The 12116-nt window shown below is 42.6% G+C and overlaps 2 protein-coding genes across 21 annotated transcripts in view; one reads left to right on the top strand and one right to left on the bottom strand.

Annotated features, from left to right (window-relative positions):
- The window catches only part of MAK10 (MAK10 homolog), a 59477-nt gene extending 52147 nt beyond the window's left edge, over nucleotides 1-7330 (top strand). For 13 of the 20 annotated variants that reach the window (XR_016047455.1, XR_016047457.1, XR_016047459.1 and 10 more), the window contains 7 exons: nucleotides 5217-5273; nucleotides 5376-5509; nucleotides 5587-5657; nucleotides 6104-6222; nucleotides 6327-6395; nucleotides 6493-6591; nucleotides 6844-7330. Coding sequence is in view for 15 of the 20 variants with exons in the window: in XM_006856482.4 (XP_006856544.3) it covers nucleotides 5217-5273; nucleotides 5376-5509; nucleotides 5587-5657; nucleotides 6104-6222; nucleotides 6327-6395; nucleotides 6493-6591; nucleotides 6844-7083 (789 nt within the window). In the remaining 5 variants the exon portion in view is untranslated. The remainder of the gene's footprint in view (nucleotides 1-5216; nucleotides 5274-5375; nucleotides 5510-5586; nucleotides 5658-6103; nucleotides 6223-6326; nucleotides 6396-6492; nucleotides 6592-6843) is intronic. The other 7 variants (XR_016047456.1, XR_016047458.1, XM_020674933.2 and 4 more) reach the window with 1 other exon arrangement.
- A 1554-nt stretch (nucleotides 7331-8884) lies between these two features.
- Nucleotides 8885-11786, bottom strand: LOC18446365 (peroxidase superfamily protein). Its single transcript, XM_006856485.4, has 4 exons — nucleotides 11498-11786; nucleotides 11194-11385; nucleotides 10202-10367; nucleotides 8885-9621 (listed from the first exon to the last, which is right to left on the bottom strand). Exons 1-4 carry the CDS (start codon nucleotides 11729-11731, stop codon nucleotides 9230-9232), a joined length of 984 nt encoding a protein of 327 aa, XP_006856547.3. The 5' UTR covers nucleotides 11732-11786; the 3' UTR covers nucleotides 8885-9229.
- Nucleotides 11787-12116: the final 330 nt, after the last annotated feature.

The raw sequence follows: 12116 nt of genomic DNA on the forward strand, positions 1-12116 counted from the left end.
ATGGGATTCCGCTATGATGGCCCAGAGTAAGACATTAAAGCTTTCATCAAGGAAGACGCGAAGGCTCGCACCAAGAACCGCACCCAGCCCCAAACCCTTAAACGTTCAACGAGGTGGATTGTAGCTTCAACAGCGACAAACACCCTTGCTCTTCTGGCCACCCCTGTAGGCCAGGCCTTAGCCAATCCCTCAGACTCGTTACCTCCTCCCACAGTCTCCCATAAATATTCTCACATGGAATGTGTGGGGCCTAGGCGAGTCCCAGAACGCATGGCTGCATGCCAATTTTGCTCTTTCCACCACACTTCCATCCTTGCCATCTTGAAACCAAACTCTCGACCCCATCCCTTTCTCAGATCCGTCAAGTTTGGGGCAGAAGACCGTGCTAATGGATTGTTGTTGAAGCTCAAGGTGCATCGGGGTATTTTGGTCATTTGGCTCTCCACACCCTCTTATCATTGGTTATTGTCAATTATTCTGTCACAGTAGCCCTTTCTCGATCCTCTGATGCTTTTCCTTCGATGTTTTCTACGGTTTATGACCCCAGTTCCCCCAACTTCAGACACCACCTTTGGGAAGAATTGGACGAGATAGCTTCCCTCAACCCCTCCACCTGGTGCATTGGTGGAGATTTTAATGTTACCAGGTGGTCCTTTGAAAGGAACTCCAACTCCCTGGTTTCCTGTTGTATGCTAAATTTCTCTGATTTCATCTCCATGCACAATCTCTTTGATATTCCCCTCCAAGGTGCGGATTTCACTTGGTCCAACCAATCCACCCTTCCTTCTATCTCAAAACTCGACTGATATCTTACTTGTCTTGAATGGGATGCGTCCTTCTCTGGTACTAGATCCACAGCTCTACCAAACCTACACCGGACCACCGCCCAATCCTCCTTGATACCCAGCCAATTCTCAGCAGCCCAAAACCTTTTAGATTCGAACTGGCATGGCTTGAAGAGGCTGATATTTACACTCTCATTCTGTCTTGGTGGTCTTCTTTCTCTGACCAGACCCAAGGCAGGGCTGGTTTTTTCCTTCAACACAAACTTCATATGTTCAAAGCCCCCATAAGGAGTGGAGCTGCCAGCTGCTGAGCAACGTCAGGGCCCAAGAGGACGACATCTTGTCGTCCATTGCTCATTGGGACCATGTCAAAGAAGATAGAGCTCTATCCATCAAGGAAATGTTGCTGAGAGCCAACCTCAAAAGCTAATTCCAGTTAGTCCTTCGTAAGGAAGAGATTTTTTGGCATCAGAGGTGTAGGATTAAGTGGCTCAAATGTGGTGATCTTGACACTGCCTTCTTCCATAAGACTGCAAATTATAGATGGCGTGATAACACCATCACCCAGATCAAAGTCGGGAACTAGTACCTGGGCAGCCCCCCTCTTGTGTAGAACGCCATTATCGATTTTTTCGATAAAGTATTTGCTACCCCCAGGGGCCCAAATCCAACCATTGTTAGTCCCTCTTTCCTCACCTTACCCTTGGAAATGGCCCAATGGTTAGAGTGACCTTTCTCACCACAGAGATACTCAAGGCCATGTGCGACTTGGGACAGGATGAGGTCCTAGTCCTGACAGCTACCCTATATGCCACGCGCATTGCTCTCATCGCCAAAGTCGAAGGAGCTGAAGAAATTAAGGATTTTCGTCCCATTAGCCTAATCAACAATTCCTACAAAATTCTCACCACATGTGACTCATCTAGTGGTCTTGGTTTCCATTCCTACTAATGCTAACCCCTTTCGAAAACTACTAATGGTTTCAAAAATTGTTAACCCACTACTAACCCTTGATGTTCATAAAAAAAAGTCTATCAAAGTCTTGGCCCAACTCAAAGAAGTGCTAGGGCCGGTGATTTCCCAAAACCAAGGAGCCTTCATCAAAGAGAGGCAAATCCTTGATAGGGCATTGGTCCCCCTCCAGATCGAGGAAGGACTGAATCTTGTCATCCTCATCCAATGGAGCAAGCCGCTTTCTACATCCGATTCTCGTCATTCCATATTGGTTGTGGCAATCCGTACACATATAGCATTGGGCATCCACCATCCATCGTTGTCCTCGTTCTCGCTTCTCCGGTTCCCACCCCCTAGGACTCTAAAGACCTTGAATCCGGTCTCGCTTCACAAGGCGGTTCTATCACTCACACTCATTATGAATGGAATTCATCTCCAGTCGGTCTCACCCTGTTTGGGGTTGGCCAGTCCTCGTTTCATTGATGGCGAGAGAGAACTGTAAAAGCCTACGCCACCACTCTAGACCCTTGAAGCACCAGGTCACAATGCCTTGAGGATCGCTCTCCCCAGCTGTAGCAGGCTCCATCATGATCATCTAGGAAAAGGCCTATGACCACATCGATTGAGCTATCCTCGACAAAACCATGGCCAAATTGTATCTCTCACCCTTTCTTCTCGATTCTCATCAATGGAACACCGAAAGGTTTCTCCCTTCTTCTCAAGGTCTTCGTCAAGGAGACCCCCTATCCCCTTTCCTCTTCGTCATAGTCTGAGACGTTTTCAGTAGGTCAATCGAAAGAATGTACCTCCAAGGGATGGTAGACGGTTTCCAGCTTGGTAAGAATGGTCCAAATATATCCCACCTTCAATACACAAATGACACAATTGTTTTGCAGTGCCGACCCTCACCAGATTGATTATCTGCTCCTTTTCTTTAAATGCTTTGAACTAGCAACTGGCTTCGGGGTCAACATGGCGAAGACTAGGATGATTTGGGTGGCCTCCGACAAGCAGACCATCAATTCTCTGGCGGCCAGGTGGGGATGCAGCGTCGACTCCTTACCAACCTCGTACCTTGGTTGCCCATGTGCATTGGTAAACCCAAGATCTCCCAATGGAGTCAAGTCATTGACAGATTTGATCAGAAATTGGCTGGGTGGAAAGGCTGCTTTCTCTCTCCAGCAGGCCACCTCACTCTCATAAAAGCAACCCTGTCCAATGTTCTCATCTTTCAAATGTCCCTCTTGCACATCCCTACTCAGATCACCTCGAGGCTAGAACAACTGATGCACAATTTTCTTTGGTCGCGGGTCGCTGACAAGAAGAGGTACCACCTTGTTTCTTGGGATAGAGTATGCCGTCCTAAACACCAGGGTGGTTTAGGCATTTGGAGCCTGAAATTGTGCAATCTAGTACTCACGAGCAAGTGGTGGTGGCAGTCTGTCATCTGCCACAAATATCACCTACACCCTCTGAATGGTTGCCTACCCACAACCCAAAGGTAGGGCCTCAGGTGCGTGGAAATCCATTTTCCGCAAACATTGTGTTGGATTTCGGCCCTAGAGTGGAATTGGAGTCAAGTCTTGGGCCAACCCATGGATTGGGGACGTCCCGCTCAAAGACCGGTTCCCCCACCTCTTCTTGGTGGCCCGCGGCACCGAAGCCTCAATTGCCCACTCTTTTTCCCTTCTGTTGGGCAGTCCAGATCGTGGTCGCCTGATTCCAGGAGAGCCCTCACCGAATTTGAGATGGAGGAATTCCTGGAGCTCTCTTCTCTGCGGCAGCCCACTTTCCTTCCTCTTCATGGGGAAGACAGGCTCACTTGGTCCTCTTTGGTAGCTGGAATTTTTTCAGTGGCCTCATTCTATCTTAATCTTCTTCCCACGCTGTCTCAGTTCCCTCCCGCCTTATCTCGTCAAAGGCTTAGTTCCCTTTCATTTCCCCTCGCCTCCAATTCGTTATGTGGTTAGCGCTTGCTGAAAGAGTCCTAACCTTAGACCTCATTCAAAGAAGAGGGGTGCCTCTTCCTAACAGATGTGTGTTGTGCCGAACTGAGGCTGAGACCAACTCACATCTATATTTATCCATTGTGACACGCCCACGGAACTATGGAGCAGCATCCTCCAGCGGTTTCATTGTACCTGGGTCGCCCCCTAGGTCGGTCCCCCACCTTCTCTCTTCCTTTTCTTCTTGTTCATGGGCCAAATCTGGTATTCTCCTCTGGCGTGTATCTGTAGCAGCCACCCTGTGGATCATCTGGATCGAGCACAACAACAAGACCTTTCGCAGGGAAGTGGCCTCAATCGTTACCTTAAAGCCCAGGGTGAAGGAAACTGTGATATTTTGGGCTCTGAATCGCCCGACCTTCAAACACGTCCCCCACTCTGACTTCGTACAGAATTGGGAGTTAATATATTGTGCCGCCAGTCTTCGTTTTTCCCCCCCCCCCCCCCCTCCCCCATCCCCGGCCAAATAAAGCTAGACTTTTACGGTTGCTCGCTAAGCAACTAGTGCCTGCGGGGATTGAGGGTGCCATTTGCGACTATGAGGGCTTAACCCTTTTCTCCTTTTCCAGAGCCATTGGGGAGACCGACTCCACAGCTGAGACCTTAGCCCTCCTAGAGGGAGTCAGGAATCTTGACCGCAGTTGGGGAACTTTGTTGTTAGTTGAGGGAGATCCTCAAACATTCCATCATGGGCCTCTGGCCAAGCCCCCTACCCCTTGGAGATTGGCCCATCTTATGGCGAGATTGAGCATAGAGGCAGGGCCTACAGAGTCTCATGGAAACACGTTTGGCACGAGGAGAACGCAGCTGTAGATGCCTTAGCCAGAGAAGGTGCTAACCCTAGTTAGAGATTATCCCCTCACCCTTGACCTTGACGTGCCATTTTTTGAGAGCATGAACATTGTAATGTTTTGTTTTCTTGTTCTTACTGTATACTGCCATTCAATTTGGGCCACTGGCCCATCAGGGGGCCTTTTTTTGTATATGCATACCTTTTAATGCAAGTTAACATATTCAAACTAAAGGAGAAGTAATTTCTTTGTTTTTTTTTTTCTTTTTTTTACTCCATTAGCAAAGGTGATTTCTTTCATCATCTTAATATTATTGATATTTAAATGATTTCCCCTCTCTGTGTCTGTTTTACATTGTTAGATACAACTTGATGTGTATGTTTTCCCCTTTAAATGTTACCTTCGAAAAAGAAGATGCCTTAAATAGTTTTGCCTCAGCTTTAACTTACTAAGCTCATCTACTCTGGATTCCATTGATGTCCTTCCTTTTTTTGTTAGGCATGTTCTTTATCTCATGGTGGACATTCTGTTTGAAAGAATAGCTTTCCTTATGAGTTTGTTTAGCTTCGTTTGCATGAGGAACAATGTCAAGGTTCAAACCCTTAAAGGCTCAAGGACTATTCCGTAAAAGTATTTTCCTAGTTAACATATGCTTCTAAAAACCTGTATTTGGTTTGCAGCTGCAGCTGTCCTCGAAGAGAGAAGTAGACAATGTTTTGAACATCCGTGTTGAAGAGGTGCATTGCTCTCAGATCTTCAGTCACAAACCATGTAATATCTTTGGATTTCCCTTTTAAGAGAACTGATCTTTTTTGGGTTGGGTTCTACTCCTTTTCCAGGAAGAATCCATGAAGCTCTCAAAGCATCTTCTCTGTTGGACAGAAGAACAAACCTACTGGATTGCTGGCCGTTTCCTTATGTTAGGATTTGAGCTGGAACTCTATTCCCCTAGTGAATACTGTATGGTTTACTGGTGGGTTTTCGTTTGATCCTCATGCCCTTTTACTTCCAGTCTCGGTGGCATTCAAGTCTGATATATGGTTTTTTCAGGTATCTGTACATTGTCATGTTCAAACTCCTAGAGAAAGCTCAACTAAGGATAGTACAAACCAATGATTCATGTAAGTGTCTTTGGTAGCAGTCCTCTTAGTTTTTAATATTATTCACAATTTGAACCCATTTTGAGCTGCTTAGAATTGCCGGATGCTTGCACTGCTTGGCCTGGCACTTTGTAGCAAACCAATCTCTTTGCTAGTTAAGAAATCCAAATCCTCATTCTCTTTTCTCTACAATGTGCTTTTGTAATGAAACTTCTTTTGTCTTCTTTCTGTGCTTTCCCAGGCTGTGTTTTCTAACACTTCTTCAAGTATAACAAGATTTCTCAAATCTTCCTTCAATGATTTTTGTATCCTTTTAGAAAGCTTAAATGATAAACTTGCACAAGTCAAAGCAAGTTCGGAGTCTCCAGTAATGACTGCTTGAACCATGTAGTGCAAGTGTGATTTAATTTAGGTTATATTTTAGCTATCCAATCTAAGAATATATTATTACTTGTGATATTATGCAGCCAAGAAAAAGGGGAAGAAGAAAAGGGACCCACTAAAGGATGGGGCAAAGGAAATCCAATATCCGTCACACATTTTACTGCTCCAGTGCTACATTAACCTTTCTGAGGGGCTTGCAATGGTACTCACATCTTTCTTCTGGATCACTCATGGTTGCATGATTCTCTCCTTTCTGAATGTGAGATTCCCTTTCTTGATCTTTCACCAAGTTGGCATGTTCTTCAGATGCTTGCAGCTTTGAGCAATGAAAATAGTAACTTCGAGAAGCCAAGTATATTTAATACCGAGCAAGAGGTAAGTAGCTATGCAATTATATTTTAGTTCCACTGGTTCTTCTTGGAATTGACCAACTTTCTTAGTTCTTCTTGAGAGCTTTTCCTTGCCTTTGCAGAGGTTCATTCAGCACTTTGAGCTGCTACAGAAGGCACATGTACCTGAGGGCGTTTCATACATCATGTTTAAGGATTTGATGAACCATGTAAACTTCTCAGTGAGTATCATTATGTTCAAAGTTGCTCATGGTCTATGTAAAAGTAGCACTGTCGCAAGGGAATATATACATAATCCAATGAGTATGCTAAAGGGGACTCCAAAGGGGAGGTTCATCTCCACCGTAGATCAATGGCAATGGATGGTGGATGCCCCTTCGGAGTACTCTATGCCGTGCCCCATTGGATTGAAGTACTTTTTTACGTTCCAAGGTATTGTCCCGTCTTCTTATAGCTCTTGGTGTATTTCACAGACAATAATGAGATACAACTATTTCGGAGCTGCCCAATTAATTGCAAGGGATCTCAAGGGCAGGTTCTCCGGAGACCCTGAGAAAATGTCTGAGCTTCGCCGTGTAGAACAGGTTGCTGAGCACAATAAGATAGCCCTTAACGTTATTTGTCAAGCTGGAATCAAAGATCCATCACTTAAAGTCTCTTTTGAGTTCACACACCATGCTTGCTTTGCCATTGCTGTTGTAAAAAGATCCTAAACTTCTTTTTACTGATCAAATGAAAAAAAGTTAATATATGTTCCCCCAATATAAGCAAGGGACAGTGAGCCATTTGCCATCTTAATATTGTTTGTTTAACTTCTGAGGTGGGTTCGTCATCAGATAATTGCAGTTTTGTCGGGAAAAGCAAGGTTATATCATCATTAGCAAGAAGGCTATGCCAATTGTACCAATATCAACATTTTTTCTCCCAATGAAACATGGCCTTTGGCAAGGTACTTCGAAACCATTGTTTACCAAATGTTCCATCTCTCAGAAAGAGTGTTAGGATGATGATAAGAATTGAATTGAATGTTCCATCTCTCAAAAAGAGTGTTAGGATGATGATAAGAATTGAATTGTGTGGTATATTTAATTATTATGTAAGTTAGCAAATGGATTTCAATTTTTGTGGAAGTGGATCCTTATCTAATGGGGTTTGCTTCTGTATTGGAAAGTAATTTCGCCTTACTGATAAAGGTTGTGCCCTTGCCTCCTATTGCTTCCAACAGTCTAGGTATCATCAGATCAATCAGATATTGTCCAAACCTTCTAGTGGTTTATAGAAACTGCATCTAAATCAGAACAAGGACCAAGGATCACAAAGCTGGAAAATGCTTTATGCAAGGAAAACCAAATCAGAAAGCTTGGTTTTTAAGCAGAATTTACCCGTGTGCCATACAACACTCGTGTATGGTATCAACCCAAATGTAGTTTTAGGATGGAGCGTACCATACCATACGCCTCTACAGAGTTACAAGATGGTAAATCATACTCCACTGCCTGTTTGTATTCACATAAATGATAAAATATACAGGTAGGTCATTTATTTTTATTTTTTTTTAGGTAGATCAGTGGGGAGTACAGGCCCTATCTTTTTTAGAAATAATTAGCAGTTTTCGAATGCATCAGTGGGAATGGAAATTTAGAATAGTAGTTGAGGCTCAAGTGGTGTTGTCGCCACGATTTCAACTTCTTTCGTTTTACTTTTAATACAAGGAGATCACAATCACTCTTGTCAATCGATTTCAAATCGGGTAGTTGTGAATATATCATTGATTAGAGCAAAGTTCAAAAGGATATTTTTTTAACTTTGTAACATACTTCAAGGCATTTAATGTGATATTTGATAGCTAAAATTAATTGTGACCTCTTTATAATAAATATAAATGGTCTCATGGTGTGCAATCCCTTAATATATTAGGCAGATTAACGATTTTGCTTAAATGCTATATTGTGCCAATTAACCATACCAAGGTAGAACATTTGTACTTACCCAAAAAAAGGAAGAACATTGTTTAGAACTGCTGTTAATCTCACAATCCATCCGGAATGGGACAATGATGGTAGATAGTGCGAGAGATTGACACATGGTGATAAGCTTAATTTCTCTTTCTTAATATCGTTCAAAATTGGATCTAGGAAAATCATAGCCCTTTTCTTAGCATCTTTGAAAGGAAAATTGTATCTCAAATCACCATCATGAAAAACCGATATACTTGTTGAACTATCTTTGAATATATAACGGCCATACATATAGTTTCCTCCGTTGTTTTTTATAATGTATTTTCCTTTTTCGTACTACTCTCATGCTTGATATCAATTATTGTAATCGGACTAGCCATTGAATGGGTAGAAGGGGTTCGGTCCAATTAAAACGTCTTACTACTGGTCAAACCAATTCAACTAGATCATAAAACAAATAAAAAAAATAAACATGAATAATAATTTAAAATATAAAAAATTAAAAAAAAGTTATTCAACTATATTTTAGCTAGTTCAACAGGTCAAAACCAAATGATTCAACAAAAATATATCAGTCTTAGATAGTCATCAATCCCACATATTAGAGTATTAGATAGTCATCAGTCCCACACATTGGACCACCTGGGCCAGTCTTGATAACACTACTTGATACTAACACCACTCTTATAGGGACATGCCTACCCTATGTATCCATCATAGGAAATATACATTATACTTAAAAGCAACAAGTGCATGTTACACTACACAGACTCTTTCAACCAGACTAGCACACACTGCATACTGCATATGAAAGACGAATCAACGAGGACCAACACAACATATTTTCTATATTCCTATCAACGAAGAGAAAGAGAGACCACAAGAAAGCAAATGGAATAGATCAGTTGATGGATCTGCAGTTGCGTCGAATCTCGCCACTAGAACCAGTGAGAGGCTTGATAGCACCCATCCTAAGCATGGACATCCTGAAGTTTTTGAAGAAGAACTCGGTATCACTAGCATAATTCTCCACCACCTCACGGGTTATTCCACCCTCAGCAAAAAGGGCTTGATCTGAACTCAACAACCCTTGGCCAGACGCCAGGTTAGCATAATATTCGTTGTCAAAGACTGCTGGTGTTCCCACATCAAGCACGGCTAATGTCATGTTGCTGTTCACCGAGCACAATTGTTGCAGTGAAGCCAAGAATTCTCTATCCACATCATCTCCCGAGTTGCTTTGAAGACGAGAGCGAAAGGTCGAGCACCGAGCCATGCCTATGGTGTGTGCACCTGCACACAGTTGTGACGGTATTGTGGTATTTAGTAAAGTATATCATAGAGCAATATAATAAAATCCAATCAGTTTTAACTATTGGATGTGAAATCAGGTGGTTGGACATATCGTACTGATATGGCTCAAAATTCAAAAAAAAATAAAAAAAAATTCAAACTTTTGACACACCAAACTATCATATTTTAGACCTAACGGGTAGGTAATTGTGAGCTCTTTGGTGGCTAGGAGAAAGGGAAAATGGTATTGTCATATACAGTCCCATGATGCTTTGTCAAGCCCCAATTTGGCTTTAATTTCGTCCGAGAAGCCACAAAACGGTTTTGACTTTTTTTTCTCAAGTTCTTCTCTGTTAATTATAAATTAAAGAACTATTACTTTCTTAATTAGGTTAATATAATATAGAATAAATAATAATAAATAAATAAATAAATAAATAAACACGAAGAGTGAGAGAGAGTTAGTTAAGGGGTTAGTAGTAATTTAATGCTATACAAAATCGAAAGTGCATAAAGATACTTCAAAGAAAATGGAAGGAAAAACAGGGAAAAAGGAGTGAGTTGGTTAGGGCAGAGTGACCTGAGAGTGTGACCATGTCCTGGGGAGTGAGGCCCACATTTTGAAACTTAGACACAAGGTTCGCCACGTTGGAATTAGGGCCCGGTATGTTGTTGTTCGCCGCAGCCTTGCTGGCAGTCAAACTATCCTTCCGTCCTAGCTGGACTTGCCATGTGGGCCCACCCGACTGCCAACACAGCACCACGACCCATCAATCCCTCTCCCTTCCTTATTCACTTACAACCCACGTTTAAGATTAACATAATACCAAACTACAAAACGTTATACTTGGCTACCAGGGAACCAATTCAATTCACCAAGTGTGTATGTTATTGTTCCCATGGAGCATACTATTCATCTACTCTCTCAGGCGCCTGACCTACTTTGGTGGATTTTCCTTTTTACCTAAAGTTTTAGGATCCACCAAAGTACTACTAGATGATTATTTTCAAAAAAATAAAAAAATAAAAAAATAAAAAAATAAGAGTTTGAACATTTCAAGGCCTAGATCTCACCTGGACCGTCTATGTTCAATCTTGGGACCCTATCCTTCCCAAACCCATACGGTGTGGGATTTGAGGGTTTTTTTTTTTTTTCCTTTTTTCTTAATGAGCATTAACCGTTTGGTTGAAGAGGTTGCATTTGAGACCCTAAAAATACTGATAGTTTAGGTCTCACCTGGGGGAGTAAATGGACAGTCTGCTCTCAATGGAGCACAAAACCTAAGAATTGACAACCAAATTTGTAGAAATGTAGCATATTATACAAGCACAAAACCTAAGAATTGACTACCAAATTTGTAGAAATGTACCATATTATACAAGCATGGCATTGTAGGGTAGCATACTAGTGAAATGATTGTAGCATGGCATAGGAGGGTAGCATACTAGTGAAACGATTGTAGCATGGCATAGTAGGGTAGCATACTAGTGAAATGATTTTAGCATGGCATAGAATAGATGAGAGAAGGAGCATGGCATGAAAAAGAAAAGGTTTGGTAGATAGATAGATACAAGGAGTACAGAGTCACGAGCAGCCATGGCCAAGATATCAGCACAAGACACAGTCTGAGGGCAAGCCATTTCGAGGTCACCCTTGATCCCATCGATCACCTCAAAACCCCTCAATGAGTTCACATTTGGAGCTGCACTCTTCTCCCCAACAAATGTTGCAGTGTCATCCAACAGCACCGACGCGTCGCAACCCTGATTCATATATACATTTTTTCAACAAAACAAGAACACCATGATATAATCCTTTTCTTTCAAAGAACAAGAAGAAGAAACAACTCTCTTGATCTCTCTGATATGTGCATACATTTACGAAGCAGTCATGGAAGTGGAGGCGGAGAAGGGAGGCCGCCATGCGAGGGTCTTGGGCCGCAGCATTCTCCACCCATGAAAATACTATGGACTCAGCATCAGGGCAGCTCGTCTCGTAGGCATTCTCTCTCAGCAAAGAACCTCCACCTGCACCTCCACCCACTAAGCAAGCTCCTGTTAAGCCCACTGCCCAACCCGCCACCACCACCATTAGTAGACTATACCCCATTTCTCTCTCTCTCTCTCTCTCTCTCTCTCTCTCTATTGAACCTGCACTCTCTGGTAACAGTGTTGCTGGGACTAGGACATATATATAGACTTTTAGAGAGAGAGAGAAAACATGGTATGGTGAGGTGAGCATGGTGTGAAAGTAAGCTTCATGCAGTTTGGGTGTGATTTTAGTGCAGTCCTTTGATAATGACCCAGTCAAATGACTTGAACCAGTCGCTTCATGGATTGCTTTCCTATTCTACGCACACTCTCTATCTCTCTCTCTCTCTCATCGTGGTGCCCAGTTTGTTCTAACCACTAAAGTGGCAAAATATGACGCGGTTGTCCTTTCACTCGGAATCTGCACTTAATTTTGTGTCTTTTTCTAAATATTAAATTAAACT

The sequence above is a fragment of the Amborella trichopoda genome, chromosome 13 (assembly GCF_054954075.1).
Source record: "Amborella trichopoda isolate Santa Cruz 75 chromosome 13, AtrichopodaSantaCruz75HAP2 v2.0, whole genome shotgun sequence".
Lineage (NCBI taxonomy): Eukaryota > Viridiplantae > Streptophyta > Magnoliopsida > Amborellales > Amborellaceae > Amborella > Amborella trichopoda.

Excerpts from the sequence above, each read along its gene's own strand:
- LOC18446365 (XM_006856485.4), bottom strand. The coding sequence starts at position 11,731 with ATGGGGTATAGTCTACTAATGGTGGTGGTGGCGGGTTGGGCAGTGGGC. Across the intron at positions 10,368-11,193 it reads CTCGTGACTCTGTACTCCTT|TCGGGTGGGCCCACATGGCA; the intron begins GTATCTATCTAT and ends CTGTGTTGGCAG. Across the intron at positions 9,622-10,201 it reads GGACATGGTCACACTCTCAG|GTGCACACACCATAGGCATG; the intron begins GTCACTCTGCCC and ends AACTGTGTGCAG.